The 27056-nt window shown below is 41.8% G+C and overlaps 2 protein-coding genes across 5 annotated transcripts in view; one reads left to right on the forward strand and one right to left on the reverse strand.

Annotated features, from left to right (window-relative positions):
• Positions 1 to 116: 116 nt before the first annotated feature.
• Positions 117 to 10135, reverse strand: spg7 (SPG7 matrix AAA peptidase subunit, paraplegin). The gene is made up of 17 exons (XM_083759978.1): positions 9726 to 10135; positions 9221 to 9323; positions 8970 to 9059; positions 8596 to 8831; positions 8155 to 8294; positions 7868 to 7961; positions 7661 to 7786; positions 6464 to 6626; positions 5954 to 6127; positions 5750 to 5874; positions 5318 to 5420; positions 5097 to 5207; positions 4748 to 4863; positions 3143 to 3299; positions 2361 to 2524; positions 1909 to 1986; positions 117 to 1603 (listed from the first exon to the last, which is right to left on the reverse strand). The coding sequence occupies exons 1-17, from the start codon at positions 9963 to 9965 to the stop codon at positions 1397 to 1399; spliced, it is 2427 nt and encodes an 808-aa protein (XP_083616104.1). The 5' UTR covers positions 9966 to 10135; the 3' UTR covers positions 117 to 1396.
• A 1976-nt stretch (positions 10136 to 12111) lies between these two features.
• ankrd11 (ankyrin repeat domain 11) overlaps positions 12112 to 27056 on the forward strand; it is a 194890-nt gene continuing 179945 nt past the window's right edge. For all 4 annotated transcript variants that reach the window (XM_083792479.1, XM_083792481.1, XM_083792480.1 and 1 more), the window contains exon 1: positions 12112 to 12519. The gene's annotated coding sequence lies outside the window, so the exon portion shown is untranslated. The remainder of the gene's footprint in view (positions 12520 to 27056) is intronic.

Genomic DNA, 27056 nt, shown 5'->3' on the forward strand with positions numbered 1-27056 from the left:
ACCTTTACATTTGTTCAGCATGATAAAGCAATACCAATTTCATCCAATCAGGAGAGAGAACTCGTACAGATACAGGACCAACAAGTGAAATTGATTAAACTAAAACGGCAAACAAATTTGTAATTGCAGCTTTTTAATTATCAATACATATAGAGAGTGTCCATGGCACTTTGTCTAATTTAGTGTTCAATGCTGATCAATAACTGGATACATCTGTTGACTCCAAGAGTCAAGCTAAACCAGTGTAAGCAATATCCTCCAGCCCACAGGTTGAGAAACACTGAGTGATACCATGGTGAGTATCCTGTAGGTCTGTCTGCTAATTTGTTTTCCTCAAACCCAGTGCTTGAAAGAAACCCACTGCACACTATTAGACCTAAATTCCATTCTACTTCAACCAAAATACTTATTTTTTTATTCCAGTACTCTCTACGGGTATCTGCATCTAGTCTAGTCAGTGTGATTGTATAATGTATATTGATCTAAGAAAAAACAATCTCTCACACACCCTCACACGGTGTAAATGTAATCTCTCAGAAAACATATGATTCGTCCCTAAATTCACCTTCAAAATCTACATTAATGCATATGCGCTGGATGGGGGGGTGAGACGGTTCTGAATATCCCTGCACTGTTGGGGAATGACTGGTCTATTTATTTATTTTACTTGACCAGCGCTGGTGGTCTCTCTAGCACCGTTCCCATTTTGTTGCGCAATTGTCGTCGTAAAAAAAAAAAATTGTCCCACACTTTTTACGTCCAGACGGCGCCCATGCATTAATGCAAAGAACCTTTTGTCTCACTGGGATAATGTATGCGAGTACAAATTCCTGGGGTCACATCTCAAAAGATATTTTAAGTAAAAAACTGATGTACCTGTATGCAGGTACAGTATGTACACATCCTTGTGCACATGCAACATTTGGGATTTGTGTAGGATTTGTTTAGAGCTTGCTTTTATCTCCACAAACTATATATTGCTTGCTTTTATCTCCACATAAACTATACATTTGTTGGTGATGTTTCACTAGCTTTACTTTTTACTTCCCTTTCTCCTTGTCAATTTATTAAACCTAAGCATTATTTTCCTTATTAATGCACAATTTCACAGAGATTGTGACCAAGTCACACAAAATATACAGTTTTTGAGTTGTTTCTTTTAGGCATTCCAGAGGGTTGTTTATGTGGAACCTGGGCCACATTTTCTTGAAAGAGGCCTCCTCAAAACACAGGAGAAAAACAACATTTAAGGCCATCTTAGAACTGCTGCACCCCCAGAGGTTCTGTCTCTCCAAACTAGTTCAGAAAACCTATACGAAACGGCAGGTTTTTTTTGGACGTCGGTCAGAGCATGTATTGGTCTTGAGAATCATTCTGAGAATTCAGATCTTTCAAATCAGAGCAGCTGTGGATTCATGTTGTCCTCCGTGTCTTTACGGGGTGGTGGCTGCGGTTCTTCGTGTCCTGTGTCCTGTTTGTCCCTCTCAGCCTCCACCCAGCTCTGTGGGGCGATCATCCTCTTGGGCCCATATGGCGGAGGACCCAGCAGAGCCTCTATGTCTTCATAGTTCACCACCTCACGCTCCAACAGTGCAGTGGCCAACTGGAAACACACATACGTTTTGTATTACACAAATTAGATTTCACAACGGCAATGAATGCCATTTTCCAAACATTTAGCCATTGTTAACCATAGCTGTAAAACTGAAAATAGCAGATCTACAAGCTCACTTGCAGATTGGGTATTCTTTGGTGCGTGGTGCTGGCGTGCTACAAAATATGAATCACGGACATATCTGTAATCCCCATCCCCTAATCCTAAATATCAGTTTTGACCATTAAACATCCATTTATCTTCTGAGATAAATTATTGGACACACACGGCTGCAACTGGCAACCGAGTCTTACCAATGTCAGCTTGTCTCTGTTTTCCAGAAGCAGTTTTTCTGTGCGCCTGTATGCACGTGCTATCAACATCTTAGCCTCCTAGAACGACAACAAAATACAAATCAATGCGTTTACTCAGCTGCTAAACAAAAACAGGACTTTTTGTGTTTCGCCTTAATGTCTGAATGTACCATGTGCTGTTTACATTTCTGACTAATAAATTCAATCAATCAAAAAGTGTTATATGAGATAATTATTTTTGCATAATCATCATAATCGTTGAAAAATGTTAATACATTTTCAAAAATAGTAATTGTCCAATGTTCAATGCCAAAACAAATTCAATCGCAATCTTTTTGGTATGACAATTAATCGTCAAGTAGAATTTCATGATCATGACAACCCTACACTGTGTGCCAATTGCCAAGGTGGCCCATCTAGTAGTGCCACAGTGGTGCTATTTTGGAACCCACATGATCCATCTGCTGCTGCAGGCCTTGGCTGAAAGGTCGCCGTCCGATGGCACCTTGCTCCTGGGTGTCTGGGAATGAAACCTGGCCCACACTGTTGCACATGCCATACTGTTTCACCATGGAGTATGCCACACGGGTGACCTTACGCAGGTCATCCTGAGCCCCTAGCACAACACAGGGAAACATTTGTTTTTTACCTTCAAGATTGAAATGACACATTTTGACAGTAATATATTCCATTAGTGTATGCTACATGTAAAAGTCAATCAACGTGGCTGTGAATGCATGTCAGCGACTGTCTTTCATTGCCTTTATATATATATATATATACCGTTTGTACCGCGGCAGGTCGCGCCGCGCCCGTTCGCGCAATTCTCGTCTTTGCATTGACTTTGTACCGTATGTAATCGCGCCGCTCTAACCATCCATGCACCTTTAGACCATCCTTCCTCTTCGATGTCTCCCTTTTGACTGATACCTGTCCATTCAAACTCTAGACGGGCCTCCTTCAAAGTTATTTAGCGCTCTTTAGAGTTCTCAACAGGCCCAAAAATGAAGGCCTGGCCCTACTGGGCCATAACTGAGCTGGCCCGAGGCTCCGCCTGGACTTACTAATTAGCACACATATTACCATATAAAATCCATATATGGGCATTCCCAGACCTATTGCTTCTCGCCCTCAGTGCGTCTTACTGGTATATACAGTATACACTCAGTCAATGAACCAAAAATGGCAATGCTAAAATATGGAGCCTTTAGGCTCAAAAGTAGGTGATGTGTACCTGTGGTAACCTTATTGAAGACAATAGCCTCGGCAGCCCGCCCCCCCAGGGCCATGCACATCCTCTCAAACAACTGTTCCTTGGTGAACAGGTACTGGTCACGAGGCAGCATCTGGGCAAATCCCAGGGCAGCATTTGTCCGCGGGGCAATGGAGACCTGCGATGCACGACAGAAAATTAATTGATCCTTGAACTCAACTAATTAACTTCAAGCCTCCATAAAACGGTTAAATAAGAATAAAACAAATCAGCAGGTGGGTGAGGATGCCTGCGAGGCCTTGTAAAAAACAAAATCAGGCTTTCTCTGTCTGCATGCACTCCAAAATTCCTTAGTCGGATGATAAAGTTCACTAGACTCTATAGCTAGATTGTGACATGCTTTGTGTATGTTTTCTTTGCCTATGAACTATACTCACTGTACTACAAACACACAAAACAGTCCATGCTTTGTATAAATAATAATAATAATAAACTTTATTTGTATAGCACCTTTCATACATAAATGCAGCTCAAAGTGCTTCACAGGGCAGGACACAAAAATAGAATACAATAAAACACAAGTAGTTAAAATGATTGATGAACAATGGCAAAGAACAAAATTGAATATAAGAACATAAAATAAATAAACAAATAAAAACACCACATGCAGCAAATCAGTCAGGACAGGGTAGGAACGTGCATATTAAAACTCAACTAAAAGCAAGAGTGAAGAGGTGAGTCTTGAGTTGAGATTTAATAATGTCTACAGAGGGTGCGTGTCTGAGCTCGAATGGAAGTTTATTCCAGGCTGTTGGGCCGTAGAAGCAAAAAGCTGCCTCACCATATTTTTTAGTTGCCATTTCTTTAGGCAAAGCGAGCAGGCCAGCAGTGGAAGACCTTAGGGGCCGGTTTGGGACATATTTAGGCAGGCAGTCATGTAGGTAGGAAGGTGCGAGACCATTATAGACAAGTAAAAGAATTTAAAAATCAATCCTAAAAACAACCGGAAGGCAGTGCAGTGATGCCAGAACTGGAGTAATATGTTCTCTCATCTTAGTTCTAGTTAAAACTCTAGCTGCTGCATTTTGGACAAGTTGTAATCTGTCAGTCGTTTTCTTAGGCAGTCCTGAAAAGAGTGCATTGCAGTAGTCAAGCCGAGAAAAAACAAAGGCGTGGATTAGCGTTTTTGCATCGTCCAAGGACAAATAGGCTCTGATTCGTGCAATATGAAGGTGAAAAAAGGCAATCTTGGTAAAATGATTAATGTGTGAATTAAAATTCAATTCAGAATCAATAATAACCCCCAGGTTCTTTACTGTACTGTTACTTTCTACAGTCAGGTTGCCAAGTCTGCTTATTATTGATTATTTCTGCTCGCTAGAACCGATTATGAGAACTTCTGTCTTATCCTCATTTAGCTTGAGAAAGTTCTCACTCATCCAACATTTGATGCTAGACAGACAGGTCAACAGCGGGTCTAAAGCACAGGGATCATCTGGGGCCACAGAAAGATATAGTTGGGTATCATCAGCATAGAAAATTGACTCCGTGATTGGTAATGAGTTCGCCCAATGGCAGTATGTACAAGGAGAACAGCAGAGGACCAATTACCCATTTGCCCATTACCTTCATGACACACTCTGTGTGTTCAAGTAGCCATCCCACTAAAGCGTGGCCGGACTCGTGGAAAGCGACCACCCTCTGCTCTTCTTTAGACAGGATCTTACTCTTCTTTATGCTACCTGAACACGCACACACAGTCACACACACACACACACACACACACACACACACACACACACACACACACACACACACACACACACACACACACACACACACACACACACACACACACACACACACACACACACACACACACACACACACACACACACACTTTACAGTACATCTGTCTTAATGAAAACTCATGGGGAATCAACCCTTCCCTCTTTCTGCCTGTTGTAATAGATACCTGCTATCACTCTCTCCACTGCATATTCAAAGTTGAAAGTATGAATAGACTTGTAGCCTTCTCTGGCAGCATGCAGGGCAGCCTCGTTGCAGATGTTAGCGATGTCTGCACCTGGCAACAAGATGGGTTTGCAAAAGACATTGAGCAATCAACATACAATATTCACAGATACAGTTGCAATGTCAAAAGCCAGAGATGTACACGAGACAAACACTAAGTACCACTGAAGCCTGGGGTGAGTTCGGCCAGACGGAGGGAGTAGAAATTAGCGGGTTGAGTTAGCTTCAGGATCTTCAAATGTTGCTCAAAGATCTCCTTCCTCTCCTACAAAACAGGAAAACACCAAGATAAGAAGACATCTATGATGGAACTATGATGATGCATGCTTTCACTGCTTGGTAAATGTTACGATAACCACTGACTCAAAGAGTAATATGTTCAACTATGATCTAATGACATAAGAGCAAAAGAAAACATGATGCTCATGAACACTCTTTATTAATTAATAATCTTTATTTTTCTTCTGGAGTTTAACTATAAAAAAAAAATATATATATATATATATATATATATGAATATTAAATTATTAGACAAATATGCATTAACATCTTAATCAAAGATCCTATGGTTGGTTTTGAGTGTTTTAAAGCCACCTGCACAGTGGGCAGGTCTATGAAGATGTGTCTGTCCAGTCTGCCTGGTCTCATCAGTGCACCGTCCAGGATGTCTGCTCTGTTGGTGGAGGCCAGAACAATCACGTGGTCTGTCGTGCCCATTCCTGGAAGAAAGAAATGTCATTCACGCTTCTTGGAATATTTTCCAGTGTGACAGGGTCAACAGTCCTAAACTCAACTCACCGTCCATTTCTACCAGTAGCTGGTTCAGGGTCTGTTCTTCCTCAGTGTTGGAGAAGCCTGACATGTTGTTCGAGCGTTTCTTCCCCACGGCATCAATCTCATCTATGTAGACGATGCAGGGAGCTCGGGCGCGAGCCTCCTTGAACAGGCTCCTCACCCTTGCAGCCCCCAGGCCTAAGCACAGACACAAATATATTTAAATATATCCGAGTGTAAGAAACAATTTGCATACACTCCGAGTTAAATTCACATAGAAGACTTTTCTGTGTAATTCAGAAAATTCAGCAGAAGATGCCTTCTTCAAGATACCTCCTGATGAAGGCATCTTCTGCCGAAACGTTGGTCATTTTAAAATATTTGCATTGTGACTACGAGTTGTGCAACAGTTGTCCTTTATGTTCAAGTTTATCTCCCGTGGTTAGCACCTCCCCACACTCCAACCTTTTTGAAAGTTTATAAAATCGACATCGATAAGACTAACTAACTCGTTAAATGGGGGATTATCCTTACCCCCGATCACCTCCACAAACTCAGAACCAGCCATGGCCAGGAATGGTACCTGTGCCTCTGTGGCCACAGCTTTGGCCAATAGGGTCTTCCCACAGCCTGGGGGGCCCAGTAGCAACGAGCCCTTGGGAACCTTGGCCCCCAGTTGAAGGTATCGGTCCGGATTCTGACAAAATATATCATTAGAGATATTCAAAAGTTTTATTCGCCTGCATTTGAGATTTACAATGATGCTGAGAGGGAGACAACAGACTGATGGATTACAGCTTTAAAGGGCTAAAACATGCAAAAACACAGGTAGGGTACATTAATGTGACAAATTAAGAATTATGAGGAAACAGATTATCATATACAGTACATATGTAAGTAAGTAGGTCAGAGAGGCTTATTGCCATTGATTGATTGATTGTGTATTTTATTAGACAATATAAAAATGCAAACCGCACAAGGTCAGGCATTTTGGTCCAAAAGGATTTCCAAAAAAAAAAAAAAGCGGCAGGGCATTCCACACCTGAATAGCAGTGCTGCTGAAGGTGAATTTACTCATAGTTGTTTTATAAGTGGCACCAGATCATTGTTCACGCTCCCTCTAGTATTGTGGCTGTTGGTGTTGCTTACTTTTTTTTTGTAATTAGTCAAGTAAGTGGGCACTGAGGGCATGGAGGGTAGAGTTGCATGTACAATTTTGAATGTCAGACCCATTTTCAATTGTTTGACTGTCTTCTACCCAGAGCCAGCCAATGCTACCCGGAGCCAACCAATGCTATCCAGATGCTCTGCATATACAGTGGGTCATTGGTCCCAGACCTAGAAGTCGTCCAATTAGTTTGTTTTGGGAGATTTGGATCAAGTTTCTGTGCCATTGAGATGTTAGAGAACCAGGACGTACAAGCATAGTCAAAAATGGGCAGTATGAGGGCTCCAGCTAAAGTCCTGAGAGCCTTTTTGTTAACAAGAGTCAAGAACGTTGGTGTCTAATGTCTATCCCTATTTCAAATACACCTGGGAGATGGAATGCTGAGATGGGGCTCAACACCTACGATCACAGCTCAAGCCATGCTATTACACATGAGTTGGCTGTGCCCAGGATCTAACCCAGGACCTTGTGGTTCAAGAGAGTGCTCTACCGACTGAGCTACCCGGCTAATGTTATATATATAAGATTTGCACCAATATACCGTAGTTTTGTTTGTTTCTTACCTTCAAGTAGTCAACAAATTCCTTCACTTCCATCTTAGCCTCATGCATGCCTGCCACATCTTTGAAGCGCACACCTTTCCCTGATTTGCCATCAACAATGGTGAACTTTGCCATCTTCAGCTGATTCTGTTAAGTACATCCAGGAATACAATTAGTGCTCTATAAAAACAATACAATATAAGAATTATTGTTGCATCGTCTACTCACAAAAGCACTGAAGCCACCCTCTCTCATGCCTCGACGGAAGATATACCAGAGAATAGCCACAACAATAGCAGGCACTCCCAAAGCATAAACCGCACTGCAAAGTGCAAGGATAAAGAAACATTGACTGTAGTCATTATGTATAAGATGGCAATTAGCCCAATCACATTTCTGGATCAGCACTAAAATACAATACATACTGTACATACATTATAAAACAACTCTAATGTATATTAATGACATAGTAAAATGTTGAAAATGAGTGGTATTCCCCTTTAATTAGCTCTTACTTCCAAAAGAATCCAGTCCGCTTGTACGACACTGGTATCCTGTCCTTTGTGTCAATGTTTAATTCCTCTTCTGCAGCTCTCAGTTTCTCCTCAAATTTGTCAATGTTGGCAACCTGCATACGGTATGTCAGGGCCAGTCTCTGCCAAAAAAGGCAACATTGCACACACAGTGAAAAGCAAGTACAATCTGTCTGCACACAGAAAACACTATTTAAATATTGTGAGTGGACAGTGGGCAGCAGCATGTGGTATTTACCACGGCAACCGTATCCTGCTTTGTATCATTATGCAAAATTAAAATCTGTGAATTTAAACACAAAACAGAGTGGGAGCAGATAATTGCAACATGGGAGAATTTCTTGAGCACACTGTACTCCAAACTAGATTACTATTATGGCATCTTCCATAAGATGTAGTTATTAAAATAACTATTAAACATACAGGCCTTCCAAAGATCACTGCACCAGGGTGAAGGTAGATGTCCACTATGTCACTCTCTGGAACAACTTGCACTCGGGACACCTCTCCCTTGGCCAGCATCTCATGCACAAAGTCATTCCAAGATATGTTTCCACCACTGGTGTTAATAGAATTCAACAGGATCATGATGATTGCTATGATGGTGAGAGTCCGCATGCGGTGCATCTGGTCCTCCTGCTCACGACGCTTCTTCTCCTCTGAAAGGAAGGGTAGATGAGGAGAGCAAAGAGAAGGAACACAAGGAGGAGCAAGTGAAGGCAATGATTATGAATCTACAGTGAATGTATGCCATCAAACAATGAACATGATTATTTACTATCCATGACACCTCTTACCTTCATCATCCTCTGGAGTTTTCCCCTTTGATCCATGACTGTTATTCTTCTCTTTTTTGGACTGAGATTTACTAAAAAAATGTGTAGCCCCTGTAACAAAACAAAACAGTACCTGTAGATTAACATTAATATGTATAGGACACACACGCACGCACGCACGCACACACACACACACACACACACACACACACACACACACACACACACACACACACACACACACACACACACACACACACACACACCTTTACCTAATAGATTTACCAAACCAACAGGGTTTTCCATCAAATGGTTCTTGATTAACAGTTTGTTCATTCCCATCATTCCAGGACTCAATGGTCTGTAGAGGAGATTCTAAAACAGGAAGATTGGGTTTAATACATTATGCAAACGCAATTATTGGGGGCATAGATGTGTGTGTGTGTGTGTGTGGGGGGGAGTTTAAGTTAACCTTGTACTATTGTAATTTGTAGCTATAGCTGGGTGCCCCACAACACTGAAATAAATACATTTCAAAATGTCCAGAACATACTACAAATCATAATTTGACCTGAATAGAATCAGTGGTTCACAAAGTGTGTCCGGGGGACCCCCATGGACCAGGGGTTGTCATTGAATAGGTTATTTGGTAATTTGACCTCCCTCCAAACACATCTAGTTGGGGTCCTTGGCATGACAATGAACCACTGCGTTACATAGCCTTTCGGAACCCTCGGTTACCCTTTCTGTATGCGTTACGTCTTCGGTAAAGCTTACCTGAAGGATTTTAGAGTTCAACTTCACACCACTGTGTGATTGTCGAATTAGCGACTGCTGTGATCCTGAATGCATCAGCCTTGTATCACTGACGCATTTCGATAGCAGATGTTTACTGCCATAACTGTGTGCTGCTGCGATGTTTGTTGTTAATGGTGAGTCGTTTCGCAATAGTGTCCATTGTAAAGTCCTGTATTTTCTGCAGGAGCCAACAGGACGTTGTAAAAGCATGGCTGCCATGACGAGTCGGTTAGATTAGATCAGCACCCACAATCACATGAATATATAGCATACATAGCAACAAAACTAGAATATTATGAAAGGGAGCATTGTCATGACATTCTAATTACAACATTTGTTTACTCAATGCCCCCCATCACTGTAGCAGCAAGAGCAGCAGCTAGCTTACTCAACCCACAGTCGCGCAAAGATGGAAAATTCAACACGAGAAACGTTACTATCTATCCCGATCCCAAAGTAAACAGTTCAATAACCTCGCGTCACCAGGCTTTCCACTTGTTCAGTAGAAGGCCTTCTACTATCTTCTATTTTACGAATTGTACGTATTAAAAATAAATTTATTCGTTTAATAATACATGTATCATTATTTTTGTGAATTAATTTATTTTTGCGTGCGATATGGAAACGATACTAGTATACTACGCAGCTTAACTGCATCTATAATATCTTTACTACACAAACTCTGAACTCTGAACTACGAACCCCTTTCATTATGCAACTCACTGCTGCGAGGACATTTGCGCAGCACAGATTGTTAAAGCGCTAGTGTCTAGACTCTAGAATCATCATAAACATAACCCATGGAGACTGGAGGTAGAAATAATGTATCTTTGCGGAGGGCATTTTCAGCTGCAAATCACACACACACACACACACACACACACACACACACACACACACACCACACACACACACACACACACACACACACACACACACACACACACACACACACACACACACACACACACACACACACACACACACACACACACACTATATTCCAAATACTTGACAATTTTAAGCAACAATATGTTAGATTTATAGGCATATGGCAAATTGGCAATTATAAAGTATAGGAAGCTTGAAGGAAGTCGTTGATGTGCAGATGGATTTATGTTAGTAAATATGGCTCTAATGTTGTTGTATTAGTGTATTACTTTAACAACTTTGTTGTTTGTATACTATTGTATTGGATTGGATTGACCATAATCCTCCAGCAGAGGGTAGTATTGGTCAATTCTAGCAGTGGTGTTCAACAAACGTTCTTGCGCATGAGCAGTGCGGTGCCTTCCTGCCATAACAGTAACACTACCATAGATGTACTGTAATTCCTGTAAACTAGGTAATTTATGCTGTAAACCACACTACTGTTGGTGATTTAGGTAAAACAGTGGTCCTCGACATTTTAAAAGACCCCCAAATTCATATGGGTATTTGAAAATATTTTGTGCCAGCCACCCACATGACCCACATAGATCTCACACATGTGTAATGATGTGAACTTGAAGGGGCTTGGCTATCAACGTCGTTGTTGGTCAAATACGTCCCCGTCGGGTCCCATCGTGTTGAAAAATAAACATAAGCAATGTTTATTATACTGGCGCAAAAAAACAAAACAAAAACAGGATGTAGATTAAGCGTTTACGTCACGCTGATTGACATTGAAATAATCCAATGAGTTTAGAAAACACAGATTTTAGCCAATGGAAGGGTCCGTTTCATTTTGACCAGACTGAGCCCATGTTGTGGTGTGTTGGGTTTACATACAGTTATGCACCGCAATATGCTTAACCCATTATAAATAGATCAATAAAGTTCTGAATGTTAGAAAGCACCATCTGTATAATATACATAATATACATCTGGTGCTAAATAGTCTCTAAATTGTTTGCAAATTATTTCATGCTGTAGAGGTTCGTTTTAATATGAGGTATTTTCTCAGGGCACGATTAAAAATGTATTACACTATGCCATACATATTTTTCTTATCACAATAATATCTAGGACTATTTTCTATCTCTGAAATGTTTTAATATACATAAATAAACCACCTATTTAATATATTGAAAGCCAAATCAAGTGCACCTAATGTCCGTACTCCATTTCCTTTGCCTGGTCTCCCAACTGTATAATGGAGCTTGGTCTCCTGCACTGTAAACTGCGAGCCTTGGGTAGCCATGTTGGAGCCAAATCACCGTCACCTCAAACCGAGAACAGTCCCCTTGTCAGATCCAAAATGGCGTCTGTTTCGTTGGTATAAAAATAGTATCCGCCCACAATGCGAGTGCGAATCGCGTCCTGCGTTTCATTCCGAAGCGTTTCCTTTCCCAGCCCCATACTTCATACTAACGTCAAAGGCCGCTCGAAAACGTTCGAATGGGTTTGCTAGAGAGGATTAAATCGAAACAAAACATGATATTTCGAGGTTTTACGTTTACCAATGAAGCCTTCCGTTTTAACGATGGACCATTAAATGTTCCCGCTTGGTGATGAAGACAACATAACTCTATTGTGTTCACGTTTTTCGGGGATATTTGAAGTCTCTTCGATCGTCTTGTTTGTTGGTCTCTAAGAATTAGCACTAGCCTGGCTGCTAGTGAGCCGATTTAAAGCTGCGATGGTTGCTGCAAGTTTATGCGGATGTCTCCGGACGATGTCTTACTGAACCCGGGGCAACAAATGGGAACATCTAGCATCGGGGGAGAACATCGGGGGATAGACTTGTAGCTTCAAATTTACCCAGTCTGAGTTGGGTGACATTCTGAAAGAGGTAAGAATATGCATCATTGTTGTTTTTAACATGTAAACAAACGGAACATTGCATGTCTATGTGGCGTGCGCGTGGGCGTGCTACGACTACCGATACACAGATCGCAATGTTTTCAACACAACGTTGACGTATTGTCATGTTGATTTTGATTAGCGGGTATCTCTAAACACTTAACCGAGTTCCTGGGTTGGAATTGATTGTGATGGTAATCGGCTGTTGACTCGTTTCTTTCTTTGCATTGCACAGTTGCACGAGACAACAAATTGAATAGAACACAGAAGGATTCAGAGTTAACTAATGTTATTATTCGTGCCTTATTCAAAGGTTAGCACGTATTTGCTTCTCTCTCTCACACACACACACACACACACACACACACACACACACACACACACACACACACACACACACACACACACACACACACACACACACACACACACACACACACACACAATGTTGTAGTCACTGTCAAATGCAACATGCTGTACGGATTGTGTTTAATACAGAAGTATAGAAGAGCTGCTTCAATATGCTTTAGCCCAAACTGTGATGCTCAAGTCAATTTATAGGAAACTAAGATAAAAATAGTATTGGGTATATGACAACAGAATAGTAGTGGGTCTGTTTGCTTAATGGTCACATGGTCTAGACTAGGAGAGTGCCTCTATTTATGTCCTTAAACATTGGCTAATAGATTTAACTAATTCTTATTAGTATTCACTCCATGCATTTGCTGGACCAGTATTAAAGCGGGGCTAATGACAATGTATGCTGCACTGGCTGCAGCTAAGTGAATGAACACAACAGCAATATTTGTACACAGAACTGGTAGTATTACATAACACAATGAAGGAACAGGTTAGTTGTGTTCTAGTAAGGAAGTGGTATTATCATGTAATAGCCAAACATGTTCTCACTGGGAAATTCAGATTGACAAACATCTGAAGCTTTGCATTCTGCTGAGTTCAGGACAAATCCTAGCACTATGTATGACTTTTTAGTGCATTGGTTTGCACAACTTTGCAGTGTTGAATAACAAGAAACAGAAGGGCACAATATAATGGGACAAATGGCAATCTAGTGGAAACAGAATATGGATGAGAAGAAGCCCTCTACTTTGGTGCAGTATCAGTGCTGAGGAAAACACTGCAGTACCGCTAGTGGTGTTTTCCTCCAAGATAGTGTGAGCTCTTAAGCTTGCTGGGGCGTTCACGTCTTCTACACTGCAGAGGTAGTGATGCATATCGCACCATCCCTCTTGAGCCGGCACAGGACCTATTTTTATATTATGTAATTTATGGCCTGAGTTCAATACTTACCCAAATATGCTTGCTAATATACATTTATGGTTGTTGAATTATGGACTTCAGAGATTATCTACACACACTTGTAACTCACCTGATTTACAGGTCAAGCATATTTCACACTGAAAAAAGAAGCAAATGTAAACCAACTTTTTACAGCATCAGAATACTACAATAAACATTTAGTTTACCCATTATATCTAGTCTCAGTTTCAGACCATAGACCAATTTAGTCATTTACAGGTGTCAATTCAAAGTAAGCATGTCCAGTCTTTGACCTTTTGCAATTACAGAAACAAGGACATATCCTCAGATGTTATGGTTGTAGTTAGCCTGGAAACCAGACAAATCTGCAAAAAAAGAAATAAAATAAATCCCTGATCTACGTAGTATGCAGTGATATTTGTCTGACCATGCCAGCCTAGGTTGTAGTCACAGTGTGTATATTATTGATATTTATTGAATGAATGAATAAATGATGTTTTTAGCAGATACTACTTTCCCTTATGTAAGAACTCAACGTGATGGTGGTTTAGTTTTCTGCTTATATTCATTGGTATAACAGCTGCATTGTACATGGCCAATTTATCTACTCGATGAAACGAAACAACACAACTTTTTTTTGGTGCTAAATTATTATGGTTTGAAATGCTATTTGATGCTTCTAGGGCTCTCTTTCAGCTAGCATCAGTGCTGTGTTGACCAATGTTAGTCATTCATAGGACTGTGAACACTAGAATCAAGCCATGCCTTGTGCCTGCAGTAGGAAATGGAGGCCTGACTGGGTCGGAGGTCAGGATCTATGTCGGTAGCTGAGATTTCTCACATTTCCTGTTTTAGGAGCCTGCCATTCTGTGTATCTGCTTTGTTGATTGCTGTCTACAATTCTCCCACAACTAACCTCAGTGCATTTCATAATCCAGACAATAGCTCTTGTGTCTCAAGACACTCAGTCCAGGTTGTCCACCCTGACCTAGACCTACTTAGAACCAGTGTGTTGGGCAGTAACGATTTACTAGTTACATATCACTGTAATATTATTACTTTTTCCAGTAAAGAGTAGTATTATTCGATACGAATTATTCTGCAGAAATAGTAATATAATAACTATTTACTCCACCAAAACACGCTGCATTACTTGTTAGAGTCGTTACAAATGAGTGTCATTTGTTTTTGTTCATTCGTCCAGTTATGCACTCATAGTAGATGCATAGTAGTTGCATGGCATGCAAAAGTTTACCCAATATCAACGGGTAAAAACAGAGATGCGTTGTAGCTTGTAGATTTGTTCGTGTTAGCCTGCACAGCCTGCGCACAGTTATGACATAGTGTATGCGTCTATGCAACCGTCTCACACACACTCGCTTCATTTACAAACAACGACAAACAGTCGAGACAGACCAGAGTGGGGAACCATGACAGAGAAATGTATCGGTATTATTTTGCATTCTTGTCTGTCAAAGATGCCAAGTATATTAATGTCAAAGGTATTTTGATGGACACTTCTGCACAGTTGACTCGGCCTCATTGAGATCCATCATGGTCCATCAAAATACCTTTGAGGTCCGATGTCAGCCGCCTCCAATCTGAGAACCCATCGGCAAATAAAGGAATAGCAGCACCCTCTTTTTCCTTGAAATTGGACGTGAGTTGTAATAGGATTTTGAAGAGTTCTGAATAATCCACCACAGAGTCAACAGTCTGTCTTGAGAGACTAGGCTGCCTCAAAAAGGTCAGACTGTTTCTTTATTTTATTGTTTGTTATTTATGTATACAATATATACTGTCCGTTTTGCAGCCATGTGTGTGCAGTTCAGATTGTTGATGTTGAATTCCAAATGTGGAATATGCTGCAGAAAAAAACTGATGAGAGACTATTTTTGTTTTATATCCTGCAATTATTCAGTTTGGCTGATTGGAGACTTCTTATTCCAATGAATTTGATTCAGTAGTAAAAGGAGGTGGCTAAACAGATTGTGTTCTTTTGCGGGTGGAAGGGGCCCCGGTTAAAAAGTAATATATGTAACTATATTACTCTTGATTCCAAGTAATAAGTAATGTAATATTATTACTTTTTCCAAGGAGTAATAAGTAAAGTAAACATTAAGTAATATTGCCCAACACTGACCTGAGTATCAGTTATGCCAACTTTCAATAACTGTAAACTGCCACCAACATGTGAAATAGAAAATTTAACAAGCTTCATGTACTGCAGGTCAGGCAACGTCAGGGTTGCTTTTAGATGAGCTCCTTGCAGTGCTGTGAAATCTGCTGCGTTGCGTAGCAGCATAAGCTTAAAACATGGCTGGCAGTGGCTACTATTCCTGACTGTGTCAGTGTGTATGTGTGGCTTTGTCCTACCACTTCCTCCATATTCTTATGGCCACAATGCAGAGAAGATGAATAGTATGAAATGTAACAATGGTGGCTGAATTGTTAAATTATGATGTAAATATTTAAATTTAGAGTAGGATTGTCTTTGAGACATGGTGTGTAAGAAAAGATGGATTACACAAAATTAACACAACCTGTTATTGTAAACATTGCAACATTTTATAGTTAATCAGTGGACTTGAGTAGAAGGTGTTTTGCTGCTGTTCCTCGTTTAATATGGTGAGCGAGTGTCTGACAGCACCCAGATTGTGCAGTGGTTGTCGAGGTAACCTACTTCTGGAGGTGCTAATGGAAGAGCAGAATGTCTGATGCTCGGGGGGGAGGGGAAATCGGCCCTAATAGCCGGTGAGCCAACCATCCAAAATTTGAGAGGACCTGTGACATTAAGGTCCACAGAATGAGAGGTCTGCTCTGCCGGAAATATTGCAAACTGCGTCTTTTAAAGTGAACGCGTATGCTGGCACTGGGAACTGGGGTTTATGCTAACAGATAGCGGTACAGATAAAGTTAAGTAGCATGTGACATGTCAAACTAGGGGGTTTTCATGATTCTGAATCCATTCCAAGCATTAGTTTTGCACGAAAAACACTCCTTGGCCCAAATTCGGCCCATATTCGCCCAAATGTGCTGACCTCATCACATTTGGATGACGGCTATCGCCGTGTTTTTCGTGCAAAACTAATGCTCGGAATGGATTCAGAATCACGAAAACCCCCTAGTTGACATGTCACATGCTACTTACAGTATGATGAAATTTTGCCTTATTGCTTGTCTATGGTGGGGTAAATATGGCCATAACCTTTTTTTGCAATGTTTCTGGCAGAGCAGACCTCTGATTCTGTGGACTTTAATGACCAAGTGAATAGAAAAAACACAAATAAAAAGTATGTCATGACATCACAGGTTAATCCTTAAACGTTGAGCTTTTGGGCCTGTGGCTCCCCGGCTATAAGCACCAAGGAAGCCTTACACACTGTGCATGCCTCCTGTCTGTCCAAGCCCCCCACCCTCCCCCTTTGCTGCTGAGAGAGTGGTATTTTAGGTAAACAAGCATGGCTGCTCTTGTTTCTCTCTCCGTCTGTCTCTGTCTCCCTCACACAGCTCTTTCTCGTTTCACCCCTTTTCAGCTGTGTAAATCTTTTATAGCTCCTGACCTAGCAGTACAATCTCAGCGGACAGTCAAATGACATCTGAAGCCCTTTGAAATCCAGCCTACTCTTTTCCCCCTCTCCCCTTCAAGCGAAATGGAACAAAATGGCGGCCCCCATTCCTGCTGTCTCCCAGAGGGACAGTGGAGCCTCATTTGGGGGTTTTGGAGGTCTTGATGGCTGATGCACTGTCTCCCCTGCTTAGGTTGTACTTGCCTGCTACCCTTCTGCTGGAACACTTTTGCTGATATTTTCTCTCTGCATCTATGTACTTTAAAGTTCTACAAAATATACTTTTAAAATATTTAGCTTTTGATCATTCTGACAGCAGTGACACTTAAGAAAGGGAATGAATCATTGAATACATTTAGCTATTTGTCTTCATGGATGTAAGACATTTTCATGAAATATTTTACATGATGACTAAACTAAAGGTTTATGCTAGACTTTGTCATATTGTAGGCTAAATTGACTGTTGGGTTGTAGGATTAGAATTATACAGGTACTGTAAGCTACTACACTGCCTGTATGTGACATATTTATACTTAACCATTTCATTTTATCATACATGTGATTTTATTGAAGGCCCAGGGCGCCAGGAACGTGTTTTACGTGTTTGTTTGTTTTTGAGCGGCGCTAGCCCCTCCTATGCCCAGCTTTGTGTGTGTGTGTGCATTTTAGTGATGATTTTGTTGGTTGTGAAGACACCAATTGTGATTGGCTGCAATGACAGAAAAGTGAGGACACCAATTGTAATTGGCCGGAATGTGATGATGTAGGATGATGAGCGCCCCTCACTTCAAGAAAAGTGTGATTTTATTAGTTCAGAATGGTCTCGTGAATATAGCCGCTGCATAGACTGCTGTAATAGCCGTGATCTTTCGCAGCGGTTTTCTTGGAATTGAGGCTCACAGAAGTTTTGTTAGACAGATTAGTTTTTGTGGTTTTTGTTTTTACTGTGAATTTAGGGGTTTTCAAAATACATTTCCCTGTGCATCCTATTGGCAGGGAGCCACAGCACCGGAGTCAATTGATTATATGCACACAGCTGCCATCTTGCCAGCAAGCCACCTACTGTAGGTGCAACTTCCCATAGACAGCCCATTCATCCAAACCGAACAGGCCTATCTCTTAAATAACGTCAAACTCACAACATTGCAGCTGTACGGAAAGCTTGAATTATCCTCTTTCTATCTGCAATGTGTTTGTTAAATAAAAATCCACCGTAGACATGGTATGAGCTACTCCCTGTCAATAAATTCCTTGCTGGAGTTTGGAAGTGCTTGTTGACTATCACTCAACAGCCCATGTGTACCACCTGTTTAGAATTTGCACATAATGCAGGAGGCAGCTGGAGGTTGCTTTACTGATAGCGAGTGCTTCCAAACTCTGACACTTGAAAAATAATTATCTGCAAGGAATTTCTTGACAGGAAGTAGCTCATAAAATGTCTACGGTGGATTTCTATGAAACAAACACTTTGCAGATAGTAAGACAAGCTTTTCGTACAGCTGCAATTTTGGTGAGTTTGACGTTATTTAATACAATTAATTTGGATTTATTTTGTAGACGTAGGTGTGGCCTTTATTTCAGTTAGTACAAATAAATGTATTGTGTATCATTGCAGCAACATGGTATAGTTGCCACTATACAAGGGTTGCATTCTGTGTTTTGTTCACTTGTTCTTGGAATTGATAATAAAAATGTGTTTCTAATATGTAATGTAAGATTGCCATTTTGATATCATAGTAGTTTGAATGTTTACTTTGCACAACATATTTTAAAAACCAAATGTTAATGTCTAAATGCTAATTGCTAACTGGTCTAGAGCCAACCTTTAGTACTATGCTGTTTTATTTTCCCATTTCATACGTTAAACCCAATGTTCAGTCATGTCATATTCTTCATTCTGAGACTGAACGAAAACAGCAGAAGGCCAGGTTGGCCTATAAATGTATTGTAGGTCAGGTCTCCCGAAAGTTGTATCATCAATAATAGTTCACCACTAACATTACATTTTACTAATGCATAGAGGACACACTATCCGTTCACACTGAATGAGTAGTTTGTGTGAGTGTGTGTGAGTATGGGGAATGTGCTCTGTGAACGTGGGCAGACATGAGTTTGGGGGAGGGGGTGGAGAGAACATTTGGTGATTTGATTGGGTGTGCTGTGGAGCAGGGGGCTGCACAGGGATGATCTATTATCCATTTGTGGCTTTGGAAATGTCCTGAGGTTAGTCAGCCAGGTCTGGGAGCTGAGACAGTAGAGACTTTTTTTTTTTTTTTGCGGCTTACGCCTTTTATTGATTTTTGAAGGGACAGACAGTAGGCTGACAGGAAACGGGAGAGAGATGGGGGGATGACATGCAGTAAAGGCCGTGTCGGGTCCGGGAGTCGAACCCGCGGCACACTGCGACTGGACCACCAGTCCGGTGCCCAGACCGTTACGCTACGGCCTGGGCCGACAGTAGAGACTTGATGTGTCCCTCTGGGCTCAGCTGCTCTGGTCTAATCAGCAAGTCCTTCTTTCATGAAATCACTTGTCTTCTCTGTACCACCTCCTCGATCTTTTCATATCTCTTCCCATCTCCATCTCTGTATGCCTCACCTCTGATCAGAGCTTTCCTGGCCTGCTTTTGAACGATATCTCATGCCCCTCTCAGATGTATAAATCATGTTATGTAAGGCGGATGACTGGCATTTTTCTGGAGGGAAAAAATATTGCTCACCCACTGCATTGGTCTGAATCACATGATGAGTGCAAGCAGAGAAACTAGCCACTGTGTCTGTGGGCTGCCGTGAGTTGTGCCCAGCACTCTTCTGTGGCACTGGGGATCAGCCGCAAGCTGAGAGGTGGGGTGGTATGACCAAGTGTTGGGGGGTGAGGGTTGGGCTGGTGTGGCCTGGCTGAATCTCAATCACCAGGGCCCTTTAGTGCTGCTGCCCTTTTGAAGGGCCAGCTGCAGCCTTTCAATCTGCCCATTTACATTGAAATGCACCGACAGGAAGGGGGAAGGGAGGAGAGAACGAGAGAGAGGAGACAGACCTCTGCGTGTGTGTGTGTGTGTGTGTGTGTGAGAGAGAGAGGGAGAGAGACATACCTAACCACAAAACACCCAGGAGAGGAGGTCCATCAGCGGGGAGGGGGTGTGCCCCCATCGTCCCGTCCCAGCGACACTTTGTTTTCACCAGCCTGCTGCGGGGCCATATAGTGCACACAAAGGCTCTAAGCACCCTCTTTTGACCGGTGCCTACGTTTCCACCACTCAGCTCTTTTCTGTCTTTACAGCTAGGCTGGCGGCACTGATTTGTGGAGGTTGTGGTTTGTCCCCCATCAACCTTTTTTAACAACACGTTCCTGTTAGACTCATTGTCGGTGCTGCTTTCAGACTTTTATCCCTTTCGCAGAGTGTTTGTCTAGTTTAGCTTCAGACGAAGTTAGAGATGTGCCGATACCGATACTGGTATCAGATACTCGGCCCGATACTTCCCCTAAAGTACTCGTACTTGGTATCGGAACCGGGCCCGATACTTTGAGACGAGTACTACAACATTCAATTGACACTAGGCTGAACGCTCAATGCAACGGGAGCAAGTCTGACCCAACACGGCAGCAAAATGAGCAAAGCGCCCAAAACGGCTGATCTACAAGCATAAATGACAACTGACAAGTGTAGAACGGAGATCCATCGGCATCTATGTTTATATTCGGCAGGCGACACTATCAGATTAATAAATGATCATGTTGATAGTTATAGTTGTCCTTTCTAGTTGTAGCAGGAGCACATTAAAAGTATTTATTTCATTTATATCAGACCACCAGGTGCAACGTCCTTAAAATCCTTATAAAGATATGAAAGCCGAAGTTTATTTTGCCGGCATGTGTTTTTCTTTGCGACAATACCCCCACCCCTCCCCCCGCACATGTGGAGGGACCGTGACATAGGTGGGGTTTTTTGCCTCTAGCATAATGAAAGAAAGGCACCTATACAAGGTCTACATTTTTCTTTCAAAACGATAATACTAGAGTGTGTTTGAATAGAACAAAATGTTTTATTGCTAATAATAAGAATAAATAACATTTTGGAATTTGATATTTCTTGTAAATCATGTCAGGCTATTATTGTGGCAATTCAACATTACAGTATCATTAGAAGTACAAGGCATGACAATGAAATTAAATGGGTGAAAAAAGGGGGTAAAATAAGTGGTTACTCCAAAAAAATTGAAAGTACTCATATCGGTACTTGCGATAGCGAGTACTTAAAAGAAAGCACTCGTACTCGGTCTGAAAAAAATGGTATCGGGGCATCTCTAGACGAAGTGGTTATTGTGAGCTTTGTATCGGGGCTGGATCAGTCACATAGCCTAGCGTGGAGATGATGTTTTGTATCGGGGCTGGATCAGTCACATAGCCTAGCGTGGAGATGATGTTTTGTATCGGGGCTGGATCAGTCACATAGCCTAGCGTGGAGATGATGTTTTGTATCGGGGCTGGATCAGTCACATAGCCTAGCGTGGAGATGATGTTTTGTATCGGGGCTGGATCAGTCACATGGCCTAGCGTGGAGATGATGTTTTGTATCGGGGCTGGATCAGTCACATGGCCTAGCGTGGAGATGATGTTTTGTATCGGGGCTGGATCAGTCACATGGCTTAGCGTGGAGATGATGTTTTGAGTCCTGCTTGCTGGCTCAGTGTAATGGAGATCATACTGTGTTGTTGGCTGGTAAAAGGAAGCCTGTTCTGTAACTCATTAGGGGCTCCATAGACAGGCTGTGGTTCAGACAAATGAGGCCAGTGTGTCATATTCCTATGTTCATCTAGCTTTCCAGGATAACTTGGAGCTCCTCAGAGGTGTATGTGTGTGCACGACAGTGATTGAGGGCATAGACTTGAGTAGGGGGATGGGCTAATCACTAGTTTTGTGTTAGGCTTGGGTGGGAAGGGTGTTTAATTTTTCTCACATGTTCTGAGCTGCTGGTAAGCAGTTTGGACAGGTTTAAACTTTCAGGTTGGCTGCAGAGACTTGCCCTGTGGGTCTCTCTCTCTCTCTCTCTCTCTCTCTCTCTCTCTCTCTGGCTGTGATCACTATAACTGTTCAAGCAACAGCAGCAGAGTTGCACGCCTTTGTTTGTTTTGTACCTAAATCCACCTCTGTTGTAACTGCACTTTGAACCGCACTGAGGTTACCAAGGCTGTAGTAGACGCTGACAACAGCCCAGAGGCTTTGCATATTTGTCCATTGATATGGACAGAGGTTCCTGGCACTTTGAAACTTGTTACAGAATCTGGAATGGATGTGAATTGGAATCATGGTTTGGAATGTCAAGCATGTAATTCCACTTGCTTATCCCTCAGCAATCATGAAGATGACGTCTACTGCTGTGCATGCACAACAGCAAAATGATGACAACAAACTTCTGTCTTGGAAATTAAAAGTTCAGCAATTAATTATTCCAGTGCAGTCTAGATACAGCCTATCATCGCACCTGCTCTGTGAAAGTAGTGTTCTTTTTTATGTGTAAGATGCACAGTTGCACACGCTGCAATTGTGACATTTTATTAAGTTGCAGTCCACTGTTATGGTTGGATGCTGACTGTAGCCCATAATATAATATAGGAACACTGGCCTTTAAAGTTAGTCTATGTCCTCAATCAAGGATACTGGTCAGTGTTTATGTTTAATTATCACAGTGTTTACTAAGCAGCTGTGGGTTGTTCCAAGCTAACAGCATATATTGGTCATTGAGTCTTATAAAATGGTCTACCATCTCTGTTGAGTTTTGTTGTTTTGTAACACAACTGTTAATTTGTTATCGGCATCGACATTATTCTAATCTAAGTACATTGAAATTGCTGATAAAAAAAATCACCAAACACCCCAGTGCACTCAGGTGGCACTGTGCCATGTATAACAATAATCTCAAACATACCTGAGAATTGGTTGAAAACAATTGTCTTCAAATATTGGATATTTGTTTAACCTTCAGGTAGCAAGAAAACATTTTATTGATGTTGAATAACACTGGCTATGTGAAAATATCACAATGCAATTTTCTGATGTTTAGCCTAATGGATATTTAAATGTATTAGGCCTAATTAGGCTTCTCACAGCGTTTGTTTAATTATTTTCAAGAAAAGCTTTTTTTTAAATGCATCTGAAACATTTCATTATCGAATAGAGGTGGCTCTCCACCAAACAGACAGTCGGGTTCGCTGCTGGATGAGGTCGGATATACAAGTGTCCAAAAGCTCTGGACGCCACACCGCACAAATTATTGCAAACAGTCGGCCGATGGCACCTTGTTGTGCGCATGCGTCGGAGGAAATCGGATGAAACACCAGGATGTAGCAGTAGTGTGCAGGAGCCTGCAGTTCTCAGAGAGCTTGGACCAAAATGAAAACACAGAGCACTTGTCGTAGTACTGCTTTGCTTTGGAGTTGATCGGCATAAGAATTGAGAGTTGAAAATATGGTATCTATCTAGTTCAAATGAGCAATGTTCAGATGAGGGGCCTACTTCTCTATCTCTACGGCGCCTTTACCTCCTCTCCACCACCTGCTGCTACCAATGGGCAGTAGCTGTAGGTAGCTGACCGAGCAAGTTTGGTCTGCTTTCGACGGCTCCCTACTACTTACGACCCGACACGGCAGCATGCACACCAACAGATTTTTGGCCACAGACCCTTTCCAACGATTAGCCCTGCTGACATCTGCGGTAGAGAACTACTGTAACATGAATATACATTTTTAACACACAAGTTGGCAATCATTATTTTAAGCCACCAAACACTGTCACTTTGCATTATGGGACATTTGCACTTTATATAATCCTAAATTACAATTTGAAAGTCACTGGAAGTGGATCCTGGCCCCAACTTTACATTGCTATGTTTTCTCACATCTGTGATGCTCCTAGCAGTCCTCAATAGCCACCACAGTAGCCGCGCTCTTTTGCGTTGCACCGTCATATTGACATTGCTCCCTAACATTTCTACCATATTTATTTTCTTTGCCACGTTCTTATTTCCCTTATTTTTGTCTAATGCACATTCCACATACAACTACATAAACAACATAACCACGCTATAGGACACAGCTTTACTTCCAAGCTACATGTATACGGACCAAAAAAAGAGAACATTACTAAGTCTCAAGTAATCGATCCGAAATCGAAGAAAACCCCCACAATCAAAACAAAATGCAAAGCACATCAACCGCAATGAGAGAGAGAGAGGAGAGAGAGAGAGAGAGAGAGGAGAGAGTATATATATACCGGACTTTATGTAACACGTTCTCACGCATATAGCCCTTTACAGTCGCCAAAAACTCACACATGGGTCATAGAGATAGAGAGATGGATGGAGAGATAGACATAGATAGAGACATAGTGCTGTACATGTATTACCTTATGGACAAAATATCCAATTTCATAGTCCTTATTCCAGTGCAAATTATACACACACATGTTTGATAATTAATAGGAGGATGATAGGATCCAAACACGCCAGAAGAGAAGCAATGAAGACCAATGTACTGTATACTATAATATTACAATGTGGGTCGTGGCATATAATTTATTGTCCTTTTTTAAATTAAATTAATCATTGTACAGACTGCAGTACACAGTGCAGCACAGCACAGTACAGTGCAGTGCAGTACCAGTACAGTACTGCAGTGCTTCTAGTAGTGTACATACATATGTTTAACTATGTTTAGAGGTGCATGGCAGTCATGCAGTGAACTATGATTTATTTGAGATTCTGAACACCCAACAAAATGGCTGACACCCTGAACGTAGTTCACAATATTCTGAGTGATTGATTTGGAACACAGCCTTGGGTGTTTGTATATGCAAACTGGATGCGGAGCATGGTATGCACGCACCGCGCTGACAGACATGTGGTTGCGAACGAAGAAGCCGGCCTAGCTTGTCTATCTGTGTGTGTGTGTGTCACGCTGTAACACCACCCGCCCGCCATCAGAGGGCTTACAAACTGAAATTGGAACACATGCAGAGGTGTGTGTGTGTGTGTGTGTGTGTGTGTGTGTGTGTGTGTGTGTGTGTCAGACTGCCACAACAGCTTCGTTCGCTTCCCGCATTCACGTGTCATACTTGTGTAAAACACTGTTTCTTTTTTATTTTAGGCCATGCAAAATAATACTTTGGTCTCCGATTGGCTGTCATTTTTGGGCTGAGTAGGTAGGGAATTTATTTGTGCACGTGATATTTTAGATGAATGAAAGCTTTATTTTGACTTCGCGCGACAGGTGGTCTCACCAAAGAGAATTTTAGTGATCAAAGACCTTTTTGGTCGGTCGAATTCAGACTTTTTTTTTCCTCCACCAAATGCCAATATAAAATCATCTGGGTTGCGCATATTTAATAGTCGGTTGGCAACCGGAGACTATTATTTTGCTCGGCCTTAGCAGCATACAACCAAAATGGCAAATCAGCTTCAATAGTCATATTTTGGGTTATATTAACTGTTTCTCTGTGTCGTTGATCACGCCTGGTGTTGCATATGTTAGTTTTTGAGTGGTGCAGCCACAACATTATCCAGCAATGTGTGTCCCTGGCTGGCTGGCTGGCTGGCTGGCTAGCTAGGTCAGAGAATGGAAATCGTGTTTTTTTTCACCACCAAGTGTCACTGTTGTGCAGCCGCATGCACGCCCGCGTGTACAGTACAGTACAGTACAGTACCACTCAGTTCACACAGGTCTGATTTATTTTTTCATTTGATCACCAGTGGTGAGACTTTGTGAATGCATGACTGTTTACAGAAAACGATAAGGCCTAACAAAAACATACTTTGGTTTCCGATTGGCTGTCATTTCTGGGCTGAGTAGGTAGGGAATTATATTTTTTAATTTTATTTTTTCGTGGGAAGGATGGGTAGCAAGGAATTTATTTTATTTTATTCTGAAGGACGCTCCGAGGCTGCCTCCTCGCATCTCAGGGCTACATACTTAAAGTCGAACATGGCCAACACGCACCCAGCCTGGGTTGGGGGGCCGTATGTCGGCTGAGATCACCGTCCATTTATCTGCTCGGTCGTGTCTCCCTTCTGCGGGCAGACGACAGACACGGTACACAGGTCCATGCTGTGTTGTGCTTCTCCTCGCGATGCCGCAATTCAAAACATTTGCGCACGTGATATTTTAGATGAAAGAGAACTTTATTTTGACTTTGCGCCACCAGGTGGTCTCACCAAAGATAATTTTAGTGATCAAAGACCTTTTTGGTCTGACTCGTCGGATAATTCCTTTTTATTTCACCAAATGCCAAGAAAATCAGTGCATATTTAATAGTCAGTCGGCCAACCAAAGTATTATTTAGGCCTTTAAGTAGTTAGGCCTAATGCATTAATTGGCAAAACTATGCTAGGGAAGGTGTGGGGAAATTTACACCAGTGTAGACTTGTGCACCTTATGTAAAGCTGCCCGTACGACAAACCTAAGGCTTATTATTGTTATTTACAAGAAAAGTCCTGGTGAAGGTGCATGACTAGGCCTAGCTGTGTGTTTAACCAGACTAGTCTGCAGGGAGTGGAAACATTTGGCCTGCACGGGGACTTTCCCTCCTGGATATGTGGCAGCAGAGAGAGCAGCTCTTAACCCATTCTGGGCGGGAACCCCTTTTGGTGTTTTAACTAAGCATTATGTTATACTTTAGCTATGGA

This window comes from Protomyctophum parallelum, assembly GCF_964188405.1.
Source record: "Protomyctophum parallelum genome assembly, chromosome: 2".
NCBI classification, from domain to species: Eukaryota; Metazoa; Chordata; class Actinopteri; order Myctophiformes; family Myctophidae; genus Protomyctophum; species Protomyctophum parallelum.